Source organism: Chiloscyllium plagiosum, unplaced genomic scaffold (assembly GCF_037043375.1).
Source record: "Chiloscyllium plagiosum isolate Xiang-an unplaced genomic scaffold, Cpla_swu_hap1 HiC_scaffold_24, whole genome shotgun sequence".
Classification (NCBI taxonomy): domain Eukaryota; kingdom Metazoa; phylum Chordata; class Chondrichthyes; order Orectolobiformes; family Hemiscylliidae; genus Chiloscyllium; species Chiloscyllium plagiosum.
This window is the reverse complement of record NW_028270162.1, coordinates 52,430,464-52,452,255: the sequence shown is the minus strand read 5'-3', so window position 1 is coordinate 52,452,255 and position 21,792 is coordinate 52,430,464. Positions and strand designations below refer to the sequence as shown.

The following is a 21,792-nucleotide window of genomic DNA, read 5'->3' as shown; positions in this document are numbered from 1 at the left end:
AGAGCAGAGCAGTTCAGGCAGCATCCAAGGAGCTTCGAAATCGACGTTTTGGGCAAAAGCCCTTCATCAGGAATAAAGGCAGTGAACCTGAAGCGTGGAGAGGTAAGCTAGAGGAGGGTGGGGATGGGGAGAAAGTAGCATAGAGTAAATGGTGAGTGGGGGAGGGGATGAAGGTGATAGGTCAGGGAGGAGAGGGTGGAGTGGATAGGTGGAAAAGGAGATAGGCAGGTAGGACAAGTCCTGACAAGTCATGGGGACAGTGCTTAGCTGGAAGTTTAGAACTAGGGTGAGGTGGGGGAAGGGGAAATGAGGAAACTGTTGAAGTCCACATTGATGCCCTGGGGTTGAAGTGTTCCGAGGCGGAAGATGAGGCCTTCTTCCTCCAGGCGTCTGGTGGTGAGGGAGCGGCGGTGAAGGAGACCCAGGACCTCCATGTCCTCAGCAGAATGGGAGGGGGAGTTGAAATGTTGGGCCATGGGGCGATGTGGTTGATTGGTGCGGGTGTCCCGGAGATGTTCTCTAAAGCGCTGTGCTAGGAGGCGCCCAGTCTCCCCAATGTAGAGGAGACCGCATCGGGAGCAACGGATACAATAAATGATATTAGTGGATGTGCAAGTAAAACGTTGATGGATGTGGAAGGCTCCTTCAGGGCCTTGGATAGAGGTGAGGGAGGAGGTATGGGCGCAGGTTTTACAGTTCCTGCGGTGGGAGGGGAATGTGCCAGGATGGGAGGGTGTGTTGTAGGGGAGCATGGACCTGACCAGGTAGTCACGGAGGGAACGGTCTTTGCGGAAGGCGGAAAGGGGTGGGGAGGGAAATATATCCCTGGTGGTGGGGTCTCTTTGGAGGTGGCGGAAATGCCGGCGGATGATTTGGTTTATGCAAAGGTTGGTAAGGTGGAAGGTGAGCACCAGGGGCGTTCTGTCCTTGTTACGGTTGGAGGGGTGGGGTCTGAGGGTGGAGGTGCGGGATGTAGATGAGATGCGTTGGAGGGCATCTTTAACCACGTGGGAAGGGAAATTGCGGTCTCTAAAGACCATCTGGTGTGTTCTGTGGTGGAACTGGTCCTCCTGGGAGCAGATCCGGCGGTGGCGGAGGAATTGGGAATACGGGATGGCATTTTTGCAAGAGGTAGGGTGGGAAGAGGTGTAATCCAGGTAGCTGTGGGAGTCGGTGGGTTTGTAAAAAATGTCATTGTCAAGTCAGTCATCATTAATGGAGATGGACAGGTCCAGGAAGGGGAGGGAGGTGTCAGAGATGGTCCAGGTAAATTTAAGGTCAGGGTGGAATGTGTTGGTGATGTTGATGAATTGCTCAACCTCCTCGCGGGAGCACGAGGTGGCGCCAATGCAGTCATCAATATAGCGGAGGAAGAGGTGCGGAGTAGTGCAGGTGTAATTATGGAAGATCAACTGCTCTACGTAGCCAACAAACAGACAAGCATAGCTGGGGCCCATACATGTGCCCATGGCTATCCCTTTGGTCTGGAGGAAGTGGGAGGATTCAAAGGAGAAATTGTTAAGGGTGAGGACCAGTTCAGCCAAACGAATGAGTGTGTCGGTGGAAGGGTACTGTTGGGGACGTTTGGAGAGGAAAAAACAGAGGGCTTGGAGGCACTGGTCATGGCGGATGAAGGTGTAGAGGGATTGGATATCCATGGTGAAGATGAGGCGTTGGGGGCCGGGAAAACAGAAGTCTTGGAGGAAGTGGTGGGCGTGGGTGGTGTCTCGAACGTATGTGGGGAGTTTCTGGACTAGGGGGGATAGGACAGTGTCGAGGTAGGCAGAGATGAGTTCAGTGGGGCAGGAGCATGCTGAGACAATGGGTCGGCCAGGGTGGTCAGGCTTGTGGATCTTGGGAAGGAGGTAGAACCGGGTAGTGCGGGGTTCCCGGACTATGAGGTTGGAAGCTGTGGGTGGGAGATCTCCTGAGGTGATGAGGTTCTGTATGGTCTGGGAGATGATGGTTTGGTGATGGGGGGGGGGGTGGGTCATGGTCGAGGGGGCAGTAGGAAGAGGTGTCCTCGAGTTGGCGTTTGGCTTCAGCGGTGTAGAGGTCAGTGCGCCAGACTACCACTGCGCCCACTTTATCCGCTGGCTTGATGGTGAGGTTGGGATAGGAGGAGAGGGATTGGAGGGCTGCGCGTTGTGACGGTGAGAGGTTGGAGTGGGGGAGGGAGGTAGACAGATTGAGGCGGTTAATGTCCCGGCGGCAGTTGGAAATGAAGAGGTCAAGGGCAGGTAATAGGCCAGCGCGGGGTGTCCAGGTGGATGCAGTGTGTTGGAGGTGGGCGGGAGTCCTGATTGTGAATGTAAGCTCGGAGGCGGAGGTGACGGAAGAATTGTTCGACGTCATGGCGTGTATTAAATTCATTGATGCGTGGACGGAGGGGGCTGAAGGTGAGTCCTTTGCTGAGGACTGATCGTTCGTCCTCAGTGAGGGGGAGGTCTGGGGGGGGGATGGTGAAAACTCGGCAGGGCTGGGAGCTGGGATCTGGTGTGGGTGTAGAGCTGGGAGTGGGGGCGGAACCTGTAACTGGAGTGGGTGTGATGGTGGGGGGAATGGGGGTGGAGTCATGAGCAGGGGTAGCGTTCCCCTCGGGGTTCTGGGGGGTGGGGATAGTGACAGTGGGGTCAGTGGGGGCATGTCAGCAGAATGCAGATGAGTGGCGCTGGTGGGGGCGGAAGTGGTGGTGACCACGGCAGTAGGGGTGGCGGAAGTCACTGAGCATGTGGCATCAGCGATGATGTGAGGGGCGGAAGTGATGTCAGGTGTGATGCATGAGGAATTGTGAGGGGTGGAAGTGGTTGTGGGAGTGGTCATGATGGGGGCGGAAGTGGCATCATCAATCAGCGTGGGGGTGGCAGCTGCATCAGCCGCATGGCTAATGGCGGAATAGATTCTGAGGCCAGGGGTATCTCTGGAATGTTTGAGGAGCGCTGGTTATGGAGGTGGGTGGATAAAAGTTTGTTGTACTTACAGTTTTTGATGTTTGAGATGGAATTGAAATACTGTTTGTTGAGAGTATGAATTCTCCTGAGGATGTAGTACAGAGTGGGTCCTTTGCAATTCTGAGAGTTTGTGGCCCTCAGCTGAGGCAGGGCTGACTGTAGAGAGGTTAGGTGCCGGCGCATTGCTGCAAGCGTGGAGCGGAGGATCTTGAAGGAGAACTGTCGCTGGTGTTTTTGAATCTGTAGTCTGTACTGTTTGTCCTGTTCGGGTCCGAACTCTGCTGGTTTAAAGGTGGTCCGGAGTCTGTGTGGGATGAGTTGGTTACGGACGCAGGCACTGAGGAAGCAAATGTGGCTGTGGTAGTAGTGAACCCAGCACTGATCCTTGTGACGCTCTACTGGTCACAGGCCTCCAGTCTGAAAAACAACCCTCCACTTACCACCCTCTGTCTTCTACCTTTGAGCCAGTTTTGTATCCAAATGGCTAGTTCACCCTATATTCCATGAAATCTAACCTTGCTAACAAGTCTCCCATTGGGAACCTTGTTGAACGTCTTACTGAAGTCTGTATAGATCACGTCCACCACTCTTCACTCATCAGTCCTCTTTGTTACTTCTTCAAAAAACCCAAATCAAGTTTGAGACATGATTTCCCATGCACAAAGCAATGTTGACTATCCCCAACCAGTTCTTGTCTTTCCAAATACATGTGCATCCTGTCCCTCAGCTGCCAGTTCTGTCCATCCCTGAGCCATATTTCTATAATTGCTATGATATCCAAGTCCCATGTTCCTAACCATGCACTGAGTTCATCTGCCTTCCCTGTTAGGCCTCTTGCGTTGAAATAAATTTAGTTTAATTTATCAGTCCTACCTTGTTCTCTGCTTTATCCCTGTCTGCCCTGTTTGACTCACTTCTGTTCTCAACTGTACCAGTCTCAGATCAATTCTTTCCTCACTATCTCCCTGGGTCCCACCCCACCATCTTACTAGTTTAAATCCTCCGGAGCTGCTCAGCAAATCTCCCTGACAGTATATTAGTCCCCTTCCAATTCGGGTGCAATCCATCCTTCTTGTACAGGTCACTTCTGCCCCAGCCGAGATTCCAATGATCCAAAAATGTGAATTCTTCTCCCATACATCGGCTTTTCAGCCATGTATTCATCTGCTCTATCCTCCTTTTCTTACCCTCACTAACTTGTAGCATCGAGAGTAGTAGAGATATTACTACTCTTGAGGGCTCCTTTTTAAATTCCTGCCTAACTCTGTAATCACCCTTCAGAATCTCAACCTTTTCCCTCCCTATGTTGTTAGTTCCAATGTGTGCAATGACCCCTGCTGGGCCTTCTCTCCTTGAGACCATTCTGCACCCTCTCGGAGACATCCTTGATCCTGGCATCAGGGAGGCAACACACCATTCAGATTTTTTGCTGCGTGCCACAGAAACGTCTGTCTGTGCTTCTGACTAAACACAATCGATCTCTTAGAACCTGATGTACCCCTCGTTGCATTAGAGCCAGTCTCAATCTTGGCTGCTCGTGCTACATTCCCCTGAAAATCCATCACCCTCTTCATTTTCCAAAACAACATACTTGTTTGAAATTGGGATAGCCATAGAAGACTCCTGCATTGACTACTATCTACTTTTCCCTTTTAAAATCACTGTGTAAGCTATAACCCATGATGTTCTTCAGGATTTATTTGCCAGTCCCATGGAAAAGATGGTCTGTTCTCATAAATCTGGATATAATGTTTCAGAATTAAAATGATATTCTGATTTTTCATACTCTGCAGAAAATTTGCTGGTGTGATTTTGAGAGACTGATGGTTCTCTGAGAGGAATAATGTAAGCAGCCATTTCAGCCATACAGGACATGAGGTTCTATCAGCTCCACTAGGAGAGCTGCTGACAGATTTTCTGGCTCCTGTTTGTAATACAAGCATTTGCAGATGCTCACTCAACCTCTAAACTTCCATGAGATGACTATTTCACTGCCTATATAGCAACAGTAAGACCTCTGGAGTATGTGATTGCTGTTAAATAAATGAAACCTTCCTAATTTTTCCATTCACTGGCTTATGTTTCAAGGGGGAGGAATGGCTTGAAAAGTGCAGACTTGGTGTCATCTTGCTGTTTGGTTTTTTAAGTTCAGTTGTGGGACGTGGATAGCACTGGCTGGACCAGCACTTACTGCCCGCTCCTTGTTGCTGTTGAGAAAGTGGTGGTGAGCTGCTTTCTTGAACTGCTGCAGAGAGACAAATAATACTATTACAGAGTCATAGAGATGTTCAGCACAGAAACAGACATTCGGTCCAACTCATCCATGCTGACCCAATATCCTAATTAATCTCGTCCCATTTGCCAGCACTTGGCCCATATCCCCCTCAATTCTTCCTGTTCATATACTTGTCCTGATGCCTTTTAAATCTTGTATTTATACCAGCCTCCACCACTTCCTCTGGCAGCTCATTCCATACATGCACCACCCTTTGCGTGAAAAAGTTGCCCTTTCAGTTTTTTGACCCATCAACAGTGAAGGAGCAGTGACATATTTCAGGATGGTGAGTGTCTTGAAGGGGAACTTGAAGATGGTGGTGTTCCCATCTATCTGCTGCCCCTGTTCCTCCTAGATGGTCATGATGTTAGAAGATTTAATCTGAGGATCCTTGGTGAATTTTGCAATGCGTTTTGTAGGTAGTGTACACTGTATGTCAATGGTGAAGTGACTGAAATGTTTGTGGATGTGGTGCGAATCAAGTGGGCTTTATCTTGGATAGTGTCAGCAGGGCATTACTAAATAAGATGTAGAAGAAATATGTAAACAATCAGCCAAGTCCATATCCATCTCGTTGGATATCCATTTCTAGGTACTAGAGCAGAGTAACTACGAATTGCACGACTTACTAAGGTTTCTTCAACAGCGTCTCCTAAACCCATAACCTCTACCACCGATAAAAACTTTCTTTTAACCTTAAAGCCCTTTTGAAAATCAATTGCCTAAAATAAACCAAAAGAGAAAATGCTGGAAAATCTCAGCAGGTCTGGCAGCATCTGTAAGGAGAGAAATGAGCTGACGTTTCGAGTCTAACTGACCCTTTGTCAAAACTGAGCTTTGACAAAGGGTCAGTTAGATTCAAAACATCAACTATTTTCTGTCTTTACAGATGCTGCCAGACCTGCTGAGATTTTCCAGCATTTTCTCTTTTGGTTTCAGATTCCAGCATTTGCAGTAATTTGCTTTCTAAAATAAAGATAGTTGGATTCTCAAAAGAAATTGGTGGTTCTAAACCAAATATTTAACAACTTACCAAATATCTCTTATAGGATGCATCATTTGCATGCATAATAAAATGTATTCAAGTTATGAATGAAAATCTCAACTATACTGATCTCTGAATTATTACTTTTTTGACTTAAGTAATTTTAGCTGTAAAATTCATCTTCAAAACAAACCAACTTATACTGCACAGAATTAAGATTTTATTGGACATTGGATTCTCATGATTAAATCCGAGCTTCTAATAGCACATTCAGAATAATTCATTATGGTGGTTATTTTCTATATAACCAACAGGTTTTATAATTACAAGTGTGGCCTCAGCAGTCAAGCAACTTTATTACAAAGCATTTTTTGTTTAAAATATTCTTTTGAAACAATAAACAGCATAATGGTTATCGCATAATCTTCACAGTAAAATACTGGTCATCTTTTTCCAAATTACTTTTATTGTGGCAAAAACCTGAAAATACAATCCAACAGGAAAATGTGCAATTCAAATGTTAAAGCGCTGCAGGTCACAGACCCCAGACCTAGCAGGAAATAAGGCAGCAGACATGAGGGAGTACCACACTACCTGCAAGTTTCCCTCCAAATCTCACACTATCCTGACTTGGAAATTTATTACCTTTGCTTTACTATAGCTGGGTCCAAGTCCTGGAACTCATCATTGGCATTGTTGGAGTATCTGCAGCAGACAAATCGCAATAGTTCAGAAATATGGTTGGACACAAATTCCTTGAGTGCAATTTGGCAGGGGAAATAACTTTGGCAATGATACCACAGGTTGAATGAGAAAAATGTATATTGAGCATCTTGCCTAAATAGCTATTACTTATGCACAGACCCTAACATTTAGTATTGGCATCAAGAATTTAAAAAGTGCTCCAAAAGCTCAGCAGGTCTGAATAAGGGTCACTAGACTTAAAATGTTAATATTGATTTCGCCCCACAGATGCTGCCAGTTTTTGAAGTAATGTGAAATTTCATTGTATATTACCAGTTTAGTCTCAGCATAACCTTCCAGTGTTTTTCTGAAGATGATTGGCAAGAAGTACAAAATCACTCTTTTGTTCTTTATTTTTCCAAGGTAGTTTAAGTAGTACATGCAAGACGGGCTTCCATGTAAGACAAGGGTCTTACCGTCGTTATTCAATTTGACTGGGTGATGATTCAACAACATTAATGAACCATTACCTATAGGTTCTCTTGTCATTTTGGTGTTTTTGAGACTTTGACTAGAATTCTTTATTTTGATTGGTGACACTGACAACCATTGAGTTGGAGGTGGGTCAATAGCTATACTGACACTTAAGAGGCAGCACAGTTTAAGGTGATATGTTTTGAATGGGGTGTCAAAAGTAATTGACTCTGAATTTCCTATCAATGAAGGTGTGAAATAAATGGTAGAGTTCTCCTGATATTAGGTTAGTATTCTTCCTTCAATAACAGTGGGAGAAAACACACAAACTGGTTATTTACCTTCTTTGCTTTTCAATTTGTTTGAAGCACATTGGCTGCCCCGTGTTTTTACTTTATGATGTATATTTGTGGCCATCACATCCTGAGCTGGGGCTTGTACCTGGACCTTCTGGCCCTGAACTAGGGATAGTACCACTGCATCAGAAGACCCAAACATTAACTTCACCCCAGATGGGATTCAAAGCCACAGTTCCTGGCTTGGCGACCCCTGTGTCTTATCCATTGTGTATTACCTGCTGTGTTGGCTTTCAAAGCATTGGGATGACATGATCCATTTCAGTAGCATTTATTTTTGTATTCAAATTTGAACTAGTGGCACATGGATTTCTTGTGTTTCCAAAGGAATTTAATGTAACTATTTTTGAAGTCATGGTGACTTATTTTGAAAGCATGTACGGGAGCGACTTCCTGGAGCGTAATGGGTTTTTGTTTACGTTGGGAGAGTTTACTAGTGAACAAAATAAACAGTGTAGTATTATGCTTTCCAAAGGAAGATTCTGGAATTTTATTTTAGAAGGTTAGGAGAAACGTTCATGGTTAGAAACAAAACTTTTGGGTTTAATTTGGGCAGTTCTGCAGTGTACTCAGGTGAAGCTAGACATGTAAAGTAGTCCCTCCTGAGAAAGGAAGAAGGTAACCTTGGCCTTAGTGTCAGGAATTTCATTTCGAAGTTCCAGACCACAGTGTTTGGTTAAAACTCTGGAGAGGTTATTTGAAGCTGAGAGAGTTTAACCTCTGTTTTATATCAAATAAGGGAAAAGGCTATCAGATTCTCTCAGACAATTGAAGCCACAGCCAGGTCAACTTCTATCTAGGATAGAAAAGGTCATTCTGTCTGGTGTTTGAGTACAGAAATGGAATGCTGTTGGGATTAATGGGATTGTATTTTACTGTGCACAAATCTTTAAATGCATTACGTGTAAATGTTTTTGCTTATTCTATTTAATCTTCATTACTTTTGCATTATAAATTTCTATTTTGTTGTTAAACCTGAATCTGTAATATTGCATAATTGTGTATCAGCGAAAGGTTACCTCATTAAAATCAAACCAAAATAATACAAAATGTAAACTATCAAGCCAGATTCCCACCTTGGATCTGACTTGTCCTGTAATAACATTAACTGGGATCGTAACAATGCTAACCAATTTGATCGGAAGCTCATTTGGAAAATGCTGCGAATGCGCAAGGTGCTCGTTCTTTATTACTATTTGTCATGCTTGATAAATGCAATGTCATTCTTAAAAATATGCTAAAGTTAGTTGGGTAGTGAGAGCTGAAGGATCTGATCTCTAACTGCAGCAATTTCCCAAAGAGCGTTTCTAAGATCTCCTTTGCTTTGTAATAAAATTGATAAATATTTTCTACTCAACCTTTTTGAAGATATTATTACACATGTTTTGAACAGGTGGGACTTGAACCTTGGCTTCCTGGTGAGACTCAGTTATGAATAACAGTATTCAGTCTGAAGTTAGTGGGTCAGCATTAAGGCATCTAATAACCCGATTTTGACATAGTGTTCTGATTGATACCTTTGTTTCTATTCTGTTTTTCTGTGCAGCTTCAGACCAATCATTCAATATATTGACAATCAATTTGAAAGGTACCTTCATGATGAGAGTGGCCTGAATAGACGACATATTGTAGACAACAGAGTCCACTGTTGTTTCTATTTCATCTCCCCTTTTGGCCATGGGTAAGAAAAGGTTCTTCATTCTACACTGCTTGTGATTTAAAATATGTTTGTCTACATACCCACCATTGTTGCTGCTACCATTGAACTTGCTTAATGAATTTGCCCAGTAATGCTGTAAATTGCTGTGCCAATCTTGGGTGAAAAAGGCCATCTCTTTGAACATGTCGAAATGGAATTTGAGCAAGAGTAACTTAAAAGGTCACTGTTAAAATCCTTTTATTTTTTTGAAGCTTCTTTGTGAGACCTTCGAGATGGATACTTGCATTTTTGTCTCATTGCCCAATCAGTATGATTTCTCATTCTGGACCATTGTTCAGAAGATGCCAAAGGCCTCTGTATATGGAGGCCTAGTCATAGAATCCCTACAGTATGGAAAGAGGCCATTTGGCCCATCAAGTCTGCAATGACCCTCCAGGCATCCCACCCAGACACAGCTCCCTACTGTATCCCTGTAACGCCATATTTCCCATGACTGATCCACCTAGCCTACAAATCCGTGAACACTGTGGGCAATTTAACATGGCCAATCCAACTAACCTGCACATCTTTGAAGGGAGGAAACTGAGCATGTGGAGGAAATGCACACAGGTCTCCCTGTTATGGGGAGAATGTACAAACTCCACACAGACAGTTGTCCAAGGCTGGAATTGAACCTGCATCCCTGGCACTGTAAGGCAACAGAGTTAACCACTGAACCACTGTGCTGCCTCTTGAATTTAAGCAAGGACCCTCTCTGGAGAGGCGTGTATATTGAACTGCCATGTTTTTTTAGATTAGATTACTTACAGTGTGGAAACAGGCTCTTCGGCCCAACAAGTCCACACCGCCCCGCCGAAGCGCAACCCACCCATACCCCTACCTTTACCCCTTACCTAACACTACGGGCAATTTAGCATGGCCAATTCACCTGGCCTGCACATCTTTGGACTGTGGGAGGAAACCGGAGCACCCGGAGTAAACCCACGCAGACACTGGGAGAATGTGCAAACTCCACAAAGTCAGTCGCCTGAGGCGGGAATTGAACCCGGGTCTCTGGCGCTGTGAGGCAGCAGTGCAAACCACTGTGCCACTGTGCTGCCCATAACAGGGAGATTCTTCCCATAACAGGGAGACCTGTGTGCATTTCCTCCTCATGCTCAGTTTCCTCCCTCCAAAGATGTGACGAACATATCCCCATGGGTCATTAGCATAAAACTTCTTTACCCCTGCACAGCATGGGAGATTACTGTATTCTACATTATTGATGTCTACTGAATTATATAAGTGCTGTTAACATCTGGAGCCCATTCTGCTGCTAGCCACAATCAAATTTACAAAATCAAAAGTGATGCTAATCCAATATTCAAAAAAATTTCAAGTAATTAAGGACTTTACTGTTCCAGGAATGATTGTCAATTTTGTTTGGAATATTGCATTCTGTTTCTAAAGTTCCAATGTGCTAGTGAATTAGGGGAAGTGTATGCTGTGCTTAACTGTTTATCATCTTGTGCAGCCTGAAACCTCTAGACGTAGAGTTTATGAAGACCATTCACAGCAAAGTAAATATTGTGCCAGTGATTGCCAAGGCAGACACACTGACGCTGAGGGAGAGAGAGCGACTGAAGCGCAGAGTAAGTACTTCTCCTTGTGACCTTTGCAAAGACTTGGCAGATAATGTCTAAGTGAAGTCTCAATTTTTTTTACATTTAATTCTGTTCATAATTAAACATTTTTCAAAGATAAATCTCAACCATAAATGTTAGTTATTTTTACTGGTAATTGGGCATGAGTATCCAAAAGGGATTTTCTGAACCTTTCCTGTCACATTGGGCACAAGTCTCCATGGAGCGGGCAGTGATGTCACGACCGCGTAGCCTTATAATGTTGCTTCAGAAGCTGTCTTCTATGACTCTTGGTAATAGTTTTCCCAGTATCATATGGGTGTTAGATTTCATTCTGCCCGCATCTGGTGATTATTCCTGCACAGCACATCAGCTGTTTCAGGCTATGAATGCCATGTGTTGAACTGAAATTTTGTATCCATCCAGTTCTGATAGTTTTATGGAATACTGGGAAAACCTGTGGCTAACATTTCTTCCTGCTGCTTTTTGTTTCCCGGGCAGAGTTGCTTGGGTGTGTTTTTTTTTTTTCTCTCCATACGCTTGCCCTTTGTTTGGGCTTGAAGGTTGGAAAGTGTTATTGTTATAAACGGATTTAGTGATGGCATTTATTTCTGGAGGAAGTATTGTTTTAATTGCCTTAGCAGCAAGATAGGTGGGCCACTCAGTACATAAATTGTAATCGATTGTTGTAGTAGTTGCAAGGAAATATAAAAGTCTTTATCAGTAAACTAAGTTGTTGCAGAGACTGTCGAGTGTAGACTCAGCCATTTCACTATCTCTGTTGGTTGGATGCATGCACAAATGAAGATTGAAGTGCAAGCCTCATTTTCATTAAAATATTGAGGCTTTTCCTGCAACAAGTTACCAACCCATGGAAGAAAAAACTTCCCACCGTTGCTTTTGAAAGAAAAGGCATGAATGTCGCCTCTTTTCACAAATGTTTCTTCTAAAGGCTAACATTGATTTACAGCAGCCTACTTGAAAAGTACAAGTTGTTAGCCTATTATTATTTTATTTTTGGCTTGTGTTAAACTATGCATCCTGTGAAGGAGCCTTACAAATATTTGTACCAAAACCTATTCAATGACTCACTCGGAACAACTGAACAGAAATGAAAGACCAACCCAGCCTCTGTTTATTATTATCATGAAATCATAGCATTTTGATAGACCAACGGAGACCATTCAGTCCAACATGTCAATGCTGTCTCTGCTAGGACCTTGGTATCTTTGTCAAACAGTTTCTCTTTCAAATGTACTTCAGCTTCCCTTTTGTTTTCTTTGGAAAAATGTACTCATTCTGTTCAGTGTGTACAAATTCTGCATGAGGCACACAGGGTAATCAAGAAATCTGTTGCATTCATGAAAAGACTATGCCTGTATTCTGCAAGAGTTATACAAAAGGCTATGTTTATTTTTCTTCCTGGAGCACTTAATATGTCAATCTAGCTCTTTGATAGCAGTTCTGCGTTGAGGCAGACATTTGTGGCTTCAAGCTTTGGAGCAGCACTTGAGATGTAAACCAGATTGACGGTTTAGTGTAATATTGAGGGAGAGCTTTATTGTTAAAGCTGCTGCTTTTTAACTGAGTGATAAAACAACTGCATCCATTTGCCTGTTCAGTTGGAAGTAAAAGAGGAACAGGAAATTCTCCCAGTTTCATTTATTTCTCAACTACCATAGTACCATGTCGGCGATACACAAATCGGTGGAGTTTGCGCATGATACAAAGATTGGTGGAGTTGTGGATAGTGAGGGGACTTGTCAGAGGATACAGCAGGATACAGATCAATTGGAGGCATGGACAGAAAAATGGCAGTTGGAGTTTAATCCAGACAAATGTGAGGTGATGCATTCTGGAAGGTCAAGAACCGATGGAAATTATGCAGTGAATGGCAGAACCCTTTGGAGAATTGTTATGCAGAGGGTGTGCAAGTTCACAGATCACTGAAGGTGGCAGCACAAGTAGATAAGGTAGTTATGGCATGCTAGCCTTCATTGGGAGGGGCATTGAGGATAAGGAGAAGTAAGTTTATGCGGCAGCTTTATAGAATTTTATTTAGGCTACACTTGGAATATTGCATACTGTTCTGGTCACCACACTATCAGAAGGATGTGGATATTTTGGAGCGGTACAAAAAAGGCTTACAAGGATGCTGCCTGGTATGGGGAATTTTCATTTTGAAGAAAGGTTGGATAGACTGGGTTTATTTTCACTGGAACGCAGGAGGTTGAGGAGCGACCTGATAGAGATTTATAAGATTGTGAATGGCATGGATAGAGTGGAAAGAGGCTTTTTCCCAGGGTGGAGGGGTCAGTTGCTAGGTGGCACGGGTTCAGGATGGGTGGGAGCTGAAGGGGTGGGTTGTGGAATTTTAAAAGTGATGTATGAGAGACATTTTTCACACAAGGTGTAGTGAGTGCTTGGAGCGTGCAGCCAGGGAAGGTGGTGGAAGCAGACACAATAGCAGCATTCAAAAAGCACCTGGATGAAAACGTGAATAGGAAGGGAATAGAGGGATACAGATCCTGTAAGTGAAGACAGTTTTAGTGTGAAAGGGCAAAATGTTGGCACAGGCTTGGAAGGCTGAAGGACCTGTTCTTTTGATGTATTGTTTTTTAAACTTTATAACACCAGTTTAAAATCATGTTAATTGTTCAATGCTATTGATTGAGACCATTACAGCGCATTAGCCTTTTTCTGTGTTCAAATAGTGACTACATTTTAAAGCAAATCTTTGGAGTGCTCTTGGTACCCTGTGAATGTGAGTCTCTTGAAAATGCAAGTTCTTTCTTAAATGTTATATTGGTAAAGTGCCTTCAAAAATGATGCAATTTGGCCAAGGACAAAATTGAATGCTAAGGCTGAGCTTCAAATTACACCATATCAGCTCTTTCCTACTTTGGAATACTTTGTGTCCTTTTCAACAATATTTTTGAGAAAGAGATTGGGTTCCATCTGAGATTTAAAATAGTGATGGAAAAGGATTGACCAGATCTAAAAGTTGAAGTTCTAAATTGGAGAAAGGCCAATTTTGATGGTATTAGGCAAGAATTTTCAAAAGCTGATTGGGGGCAGATGTTCACAGGTAAAGGGAAAGCTGGAAAATGGGAAGCCTTCAGAAATGAGATAACAAGAATCCAGAGAAAGTATGTTCCTGTTAGGGTGAAAGGGAAGGCTGGTAGGTATAGTGAATGCTGGATGACTAAAGAAATTGAGGGTTTGGTTAAGAAAAAGAAGGAAGCATATGTCAGGTACAGACAGGGTAGATCGAGTGAATCCTTAGCGTATAAAGGCAGTAGGAATATATTTAAGAGGGAAATCAGGAGGGCAAAAAGCTTTGGCAAATAGAGTTAAGGAGAATCCAAAGTTTTTTTACAAATACATTAAGGACAAAAGGGTAACTAGAGAGAGAATAGGGCATCTCAAAGGCCAGCAAGGCAGCCTTTGTGTGGAGCCACAGAAAATGGGGGAGATACTAAATGAGTATTTTGCATCAGTATTTACTGTGGAAAAGGACATGGAAGATATAGACTGTAGGGAAATAGACGGTGACATCTTGAAAAATGTCCATATTACAGAAGAGGAAGTGCTGGATATCTTGAAACGGGTAAAGGTGGATAAATCTCCAGGATCTGATCACGTGTACCCTAGAACTCTGTGGGAATCTAGGGAGGTGATTGCTGGGCCTATTGCTGAGATATTTGTCTCATCGATAGTCACAGGTGAGGTGCCGGAAGACTGGAGGTTGGCAAACGTGATGCCACTGTTTAAGAAGGGTGGTAAAGACAAGCCAGGGAACTATAGATCAGTGAGTCTAACGTTGGTGGTGGGCAAGTTGTTGGAGGGAATCCTGAGGGACAGGATGTACATGTATTTGGAAAGGCAAGGACTGATTAGGGATGGTCAACATGGCTTTGTGTGTGGGAACTTGATTGAGTCTTTTGAAGAAGTAACAAAGAGGATTGATGAGAGTAGAGTGGTAGATGTGATCTGTATGGACTTCAGTAAGGCTTTGGACAAAGTTCCCCATGGGAGACTGGTGAGCAAGGTTAGATCTCATGGAATACAGGGAGAACTGGCAAACAGAGGGTGGTGGTGGAGGGTTGTTTTTCAGAATGGAGGCCTGTGGCCAGTGGAGTGCCACAAAGATCAATGCTGGGTCCTCTACTTTTCGTCGTTTATATAAATGATTTGGATGTGAACGTAAGAGGTATAATTAGTAAGTTTGCAGATGACATCAAAATTGGAGGTGTAGTGGACAGCGAAGAGGGTTATCTCAGATTACAACAGGATCTTGACCTGATGGGCCAATGGTCTGAGAAGTGGCAGATGGAGTTTAATTCAGATAAATGTGAGGTGCTGCACTTTGTGAAAGCAAATCTTAGCAGGACTTATACACTTAATGGTAAGGTCCTAGGGAGTGTTGCTGAACAAAGAGACCTTGGAGTGCAGGTTCACAGCTCCTTGAAAGTAGAGATGCAGGTAGATAGGATAGTGAAGAAGGCGTTTGGTATGCTTTCCTTTATTGGTTAGAGTATTCAGTCTAGGAGTTGGGAGGTCATGTTGCGGCTGGACAGGACATTGGTTCGGCCACTGTTGGAATATTGCATGCAATTCTGGTCTCCTTCCTATCGGAAAGATGTTGTGAAACTTGAAAGGGTTCAGAAAAGATTTACAAGAATGTTGCCAGAATTGGAGGATTTGAGCTATAGGGAGAGGTTAAACAAGCTGTGTGGGTGTTTTCCCTGGAGCGTTCGAGGCTGAGGGTTGACCGTATAGAGGTTTACAAAATTATAAGGGGCATGGACAGGTTAAATAGACAAATTTTTTCCCCTGGGGTCAGGGAGTCCAGAACTAGAGGGCATAGGTTTAGGGTGAGAGGGGAAAGATATAAGAGAGACCTAAGGGGCAACTTGTTCACGCAGAGGGTGGTATGTGTATGGAATGAGCTGCCAGAGGAAGTGGTGGATGCTGATACAATTTCAACATTTAAAAAGCATTTGGATGGGTATATGAATAGGAACGGTTTGGGGGGGGTATGGACTGGGTGCTGGCAGATGGGACTAAATTGGGTTGGGTATTTGGTTGGCGTGGACGAGCTGGACCGAAGGATCTGTTTCCATGCTGTAAATCTCTGTGACACTATGAAACTGGCAAATGACATTTGAAAAAAATCAAAATACATTCCTGAAGCAAGGTCAAAGGCACTGCAATGCAAATTGCAGAATTGTCTAGTCATAGAATCATAGTGTCAATAATGGAAAAACATTGTTGTTGTGTTCTATAAAGGCAGCAGTTGGATTATGATGAGTAAAGTCAACAAGGTAGAGCTTCTGTTTTAGGTGCAATTGGCAAAATGTGCACACAAGCATTGTCAATTATGTCTCTACTAAAATTGTTTGCATTATTGCAAACACAAAATCTTCAACTAATTAGCACAAATTTCATATAACTAATCCTCTATTTTGTTCCATTAACAAGCACTCTTTAATGTACTAAAGAGTGGTAAAGCAGTGCAATCTTGGCTATCACTGCAAATAAACATTTTAGTAAGTGTGCTTAGATCTCTATCTGTGAGTAACTTGCTTAGAAGCATTGCAAAATATCTTAGGTTTGTAAATGTTAATTAAAACTCTTTTGATGGAACAGTGCTTGTAGCATGCTGCCCGGGGAGATTAAGATGGTTAGCTCTTTTGTAGCCTGCAAATTCACAGTGGGATAAATGGCTTCCTTCTATTCCTTATGTTTGAATAATCTATACTACTTGTGATCCTAAGAAAGTAAGTACAATTCGAGCAGCCTTCAAGAAGCAGCAGTATGTCGCAGTTTCAACAAAGGTTTGTAGCCAGTTTTGTGGGGGAGGCCTGATTTGGACAAACTGAAGTCTGAACCAGTGGAAAGGTTGTGAAAGACAGTGTATAGCATTTATGGGTGTAACTTTCTTTTTAAGCTCTTCAACTTTTAAACTGGTTCAGCTGAGTGCACTGGAAATGCAGGTACAAACCTAGTGAAAATTCTCTCCCAATTCTCTTGTATGGGTATATAAATGGTAGGTTCTGTCAGTGATTGTTTTTGACATTCTTGGAAAAAAAATGCCCTAAATTGGCAGCTGGTAGCTTTCTCAACAAAAAACAATGATTTGCAAAGCATCTGAAGACTCACTAGAATAAAGGAAAGTGTTGTTTGTGACATTTAAGCATTGGTTAGAGGATAAAGATCATGTAGTATAATTTAGAAGTGGCCAAACAAAGGTATACAGGAAGTCGCTTGTGGCTCTTCTGTGGGCAAATTTGATTTATCCAATGTTTGTTCAGGTGGCCTGCTAAAATACTTCATCCCATGCCATAGATACAGAATAAAGAAAAAATATCTGTCAATTCAGTAAGTAGCTTTGCCTCTGTTTTGGTTAAACTAAACTGTTTTTAAAAAAAATTAATTTCCTGAAAGAAATACCCATCTCGGAGAATGGGAGAGATGTAATTAGCAAAAGGGAATAGAACAAGAAATTTGTAAAAAGGGCTTATGGCGAACCTTTATTAAGGATTGGTTTTAGCTCTAGCTGAAGTAATTGTCCAGTTCTGGCCATTGCACTTTAGGAAGGATGTGGAGGGATCAGAGAGGCTTCAGAAAAGTACAGGACTGAGGATTTTAGTTACACAGATAGCTTGGATAAGTTGGGGCTGTCCTCTTTGGAGAAGAGGATGTTGAGGAAATTTGGTAGATGTCCAAGAATTCCTGTGTTGATTGTGTAGAGTGTCTGGATCCGCTGATCAGGTGTTTCAGTTTCTCCTGTACAATCTATACAATCAACACAGGAATTCTTGCACATCGTCAGAAATATACACGTAGACAAGGAAGAAACCATGGTCTCATTCAATGTAACGGCACGGTTCACCTCTATCGACAAAACCCTAGCCAAAGAAACAATAGCCAACCTGCTGGACATACAGAACAGACAACAGGACGTTGAACCTATCAACAAAGACGGTATACTCAAACTACTGGACCTGTGCCTCACAACACACTTCACATTCAACAACCAAACATATGAACAAATCAACGGCACACCCATGGCTAACCCATCTCTGGACTCCTAGCAGAAGCGGTAATGCAAAGATTAGAACAAACAGTCTTACCGCAAATTCAACCCAAACTCTGGGTCAGATATGTGGATGACGCCTTTGTAATAATTAAAAACACAGAAATAGAGAACACACACTGGATCATCAACGCCACACTCACAGGAATCCGATTCACTAGAGAGGAAGAAAAGGACAACTAACTCCCATTCCTGGACGTGATGGTACAGAGAACACCTAACGGAGAATTCACCACAAAGGTACACAGGAAAGCAATACACACAGACCAAGTCCTAAACTATGAAAGCAACCACCCCAACACACACAAAAGAAGTTGCATCAAGACACTATTCAAAAGGGCCACAACACACTGCAGCGCACCAGAACTGCAAAAAGAGAAAGAGGAACACCTCTACAATGTATTCGCCAAAAACGGATGCCCGCGCAATTTCATCAACAGATGCCGAAGGGAAAGACAACGGAACGAGGACACGCCACAACCCAAAGGACTAACCACACTACCATACATCAAGAGCATTTCCGAACTGACAGCCAGACTACTGCGACCACTAGGACTCATAACAGCACACAAACCAACAGCCACTCTCAGACAACAACTCACCAGAACGAAGGACCCAATACCCAGCATGAGCAAAACCAATATAGTGTACAAAATCCCATGCAAGGACTGCACAAAACACTACATAGGACAAACTGGAAGACAGCTAACGATCCGCATCCATGAACACCAACTAGCCACGAAACGACATGACCAGCTATCCTTAGTAGCCTCACACGCGGATGACAAGCAACATGAATTTGACTAGGACAAGCCAAACAGATTACAGCCAGGGAATTCCTAGAGGCATGGCACTCATCCACAGATTCAATCAATACACACATTGACCTGGACCCAATATACCGGCCACTGCAAGGGACAGCCGGAACTGACAACCGGAAGCGGCAGATTCAAACCACTACAAATGCCGGAGGAAAGATCACAGAAGCGCTTCACAGGAGGTTCCCAAGCACTGAGGATGTCACCTAGACAGGGGACGAAACATCTGCAACACAAATTCCCAGCTTGGCGAACAGAACCACAACAACTGTATTTAGACTCCTCCAAATATGACTATTGAATATAAATTGTAAATGTTTCTAGAGTTGTCTGTATGAAATGAAAAAATGGAACCATGAGAAAAGTGCAAGCCCACCTGAGGTTTGAATGCTGTTTTTGTATCTTGTTACCACCCACTCTTCTAGACAGATGTAAAAAAAACGCTCACCAATGGGAAATTTCTTTCAGCCAATCCCTCCTTCCCCACTCTCTCCCTTTAATCAGAACATTTTCTTCCCCACTCTCTCCCCATCATCGGAACCTTTTCTTCCCTGTCTCTCTGATGTCAATGCCACTGTGCTCCACGTTCTGATAGATCTTTTAAACTGCTGCTGCACACGATCAGTCCAAACCCTTGCACATTAATAATTTTAATGAATCAGTGGTTAGGCCTTTAGCTGCTTAGGTTATAAATTCTGAAATTCTCTCCAGAGATCTTCCACCTTTTTCCTCCTCCGTTGCTTAAGATATTCTGTAAACAAACATCTTTAATAAAGTTTTGATTTCCTACCCTACTGTCTCATGTTAGTTTCAGTCTTGATCTTATGTAGTACTTAGGGATGTGTGCTAAGTTCATGATACTGTACAAATGCAAGATGTTATTCCTTCTCCCTATGTCCTCATTGTCAAAATTAAGAATTGTTTGACTCCTACTTTAAATCAAAATTGTGTGAACTGCTCACCATCTTGAGCCTAGTAAAAATCTTTGTTCGTAGAACTTGAATTTGATATCACCTAATTCTATTTTTCAGATTTATCTAGCCCTGTTTAATTCTTTTAAGGCTTGATGCTTTCCTATATTATTCGCCTGTACTCTGCTTTTTCAAATAAAGAAAACTGATCAGTCATGGACTTTCTGAACCCTGGTGTGTTTTAGTAGGAATGTTAAAGCAGCTTCTGATAGTCATATGCTTTAACAGGAACGGGGGAGACACACAGGCACATTTTTGAATAAACATACACAATAGCATGAGCTTTTACAAAGAATTGATCAACATTTGTTTCAGAGCCATTCTGCAGCAAAAGCTTTGTGATCTGTAAACTAATATTTGGACTTATTGTTTCTCATGAGAAAGTTAATTGTGAGAAGTCAGACTTTTGGGAGGAGGGGACTGAATTAAATAGACTGTTTCGGAAAGAGAATGACAGGCTTTCTTGTGTTGTAAATCTGTATTTCCTCGGGAAAGCTGAAGGCAGATACGGCGGTAATAAATATTTCAACAGCCCTTGTTGGGGCTTTCCCTGCATTGTTTCAGCTGGCATTATCTGAAGGATCTTTGCTACAACAACGATTTAATGTTTTTTTCCTTGGGAAAGCTATCAGACAGTTGCTGGAATGGAATATAGTTAGACTGAATGTCATAGTTGCTTAACACGTAGCAAGCAGTGTTTTTTTTTCTTCAGGAGCAGAAATTTGTGATTTGCATGCCTGTACCTGGCAGCTATGTTGTACTATAATAAATGGACCGCATCCCTTCCCTTTGAAATTTGGAGGCCTAATAACAAATTATTTTGCAACTGCATGTGGAATGTTGCAGAAGGGGGAAATTCATTTTGGGTTAGGAAGTGGCACTGTTCAGTCACAATGCTATCTCTATTTGTAACATCATTCCTGCCGATTTTTTACAATGTGTGTGACATTGCCTGGAGGTAAGCGACACAATTTGTAACACAAGACACTCCGTAAGATAACGTGACACTCTTGTTCTTAACAGGAAGGAATGGAGAGAGCATCTGCACTTTTTCCTTGCCTCTCGCTTATTTGTGACAAGATATACTTTACAAAAGGAGTGTTTCAAAGAATTTTTTAAGTTGTTATATGATATACATAAGTAGATTTTCTGGTAAGTTTAATATCAAAGGAAGGAATCAATATATGTTTACACAATAACTGAAATGTGTTTTATTAAAGGAAACTTTCTTCCTCGAACACAAACGTATATACCCAAGAAAAGTATCTTCTCAAGAACTTAGATTATTAAGAGTTTAAAAACACACAAGCCACGTGTCATTAATCTGTCCGTTTTAAGATGAAAATGTCACAGACCTAAAGGGTTTCCCTCTCCTGGATATTTTGAAGCTACCTCAAGTTTGCAAGTGTCTGGGTTTCATATGAAATTCTGGCTGAGCTACTGTACGGAAGCAATATACTCTTGAAGTTGAAAATGAATGCTCCTGTCTGCTGACTACCCAAGTTGACTGTCTATTTAGGAATGATTCTATCTTCATGCTGGTGATCATTCTATCTGAGTGATCACAGATTGACTTCTTCTGATTGTTTCTTGGATAATGTGTTATCCCAAACCAGTTTTGGTCATGTGCCTACACATTCAATACTCTTATTATCCACACAAATGATCTGCTATCAGAAGCCATTGACTCATGATGGGGAATGAGTGGCAGCCATTCACACCTGCTTGTGAAAAAATTGTTGGTCCATGCCTCTGTTTGTTAGCCTTCAATTTTTCAGACAAGTCTGCGGTGAATTTCTGTAAATTACTGGGCGGCATGGTGGCTCAGTGGTTAGCATTGCTGCCTCACAGCACCAGGGACTCTGGCTCGATTCCAGCCTCGAGTGAATGTCTG

The 21,792-nt window shown here is 42.7% G+C and overlaps 1 protein-coding gene across 1 annotated transcript in view; it reads left to right on the top strand.

Moving 5' to 3' along the window:
- The window catches only part of LOC122562810 (septin-2), a 140,922-nt gene that overhangs the window by 55,976 nt on the left and 63,154 nt on the right, over window positions 1-21,792 (top strand). The window contains exons 7-8 of the mRNA XM_043716054.2: window positions 9,272-9,406; window positions 10,899-11,016. Of these exons, the coding sequence (XP_043571989.1) occupies window positions 9,272-9,406; window positions 10,899-11,016 (253 nt within the window). The remainder of the gene's footprint in view (window positions 1-9,271; window positions 9,407-10,898; window positions 11,017-21,792) is intronic.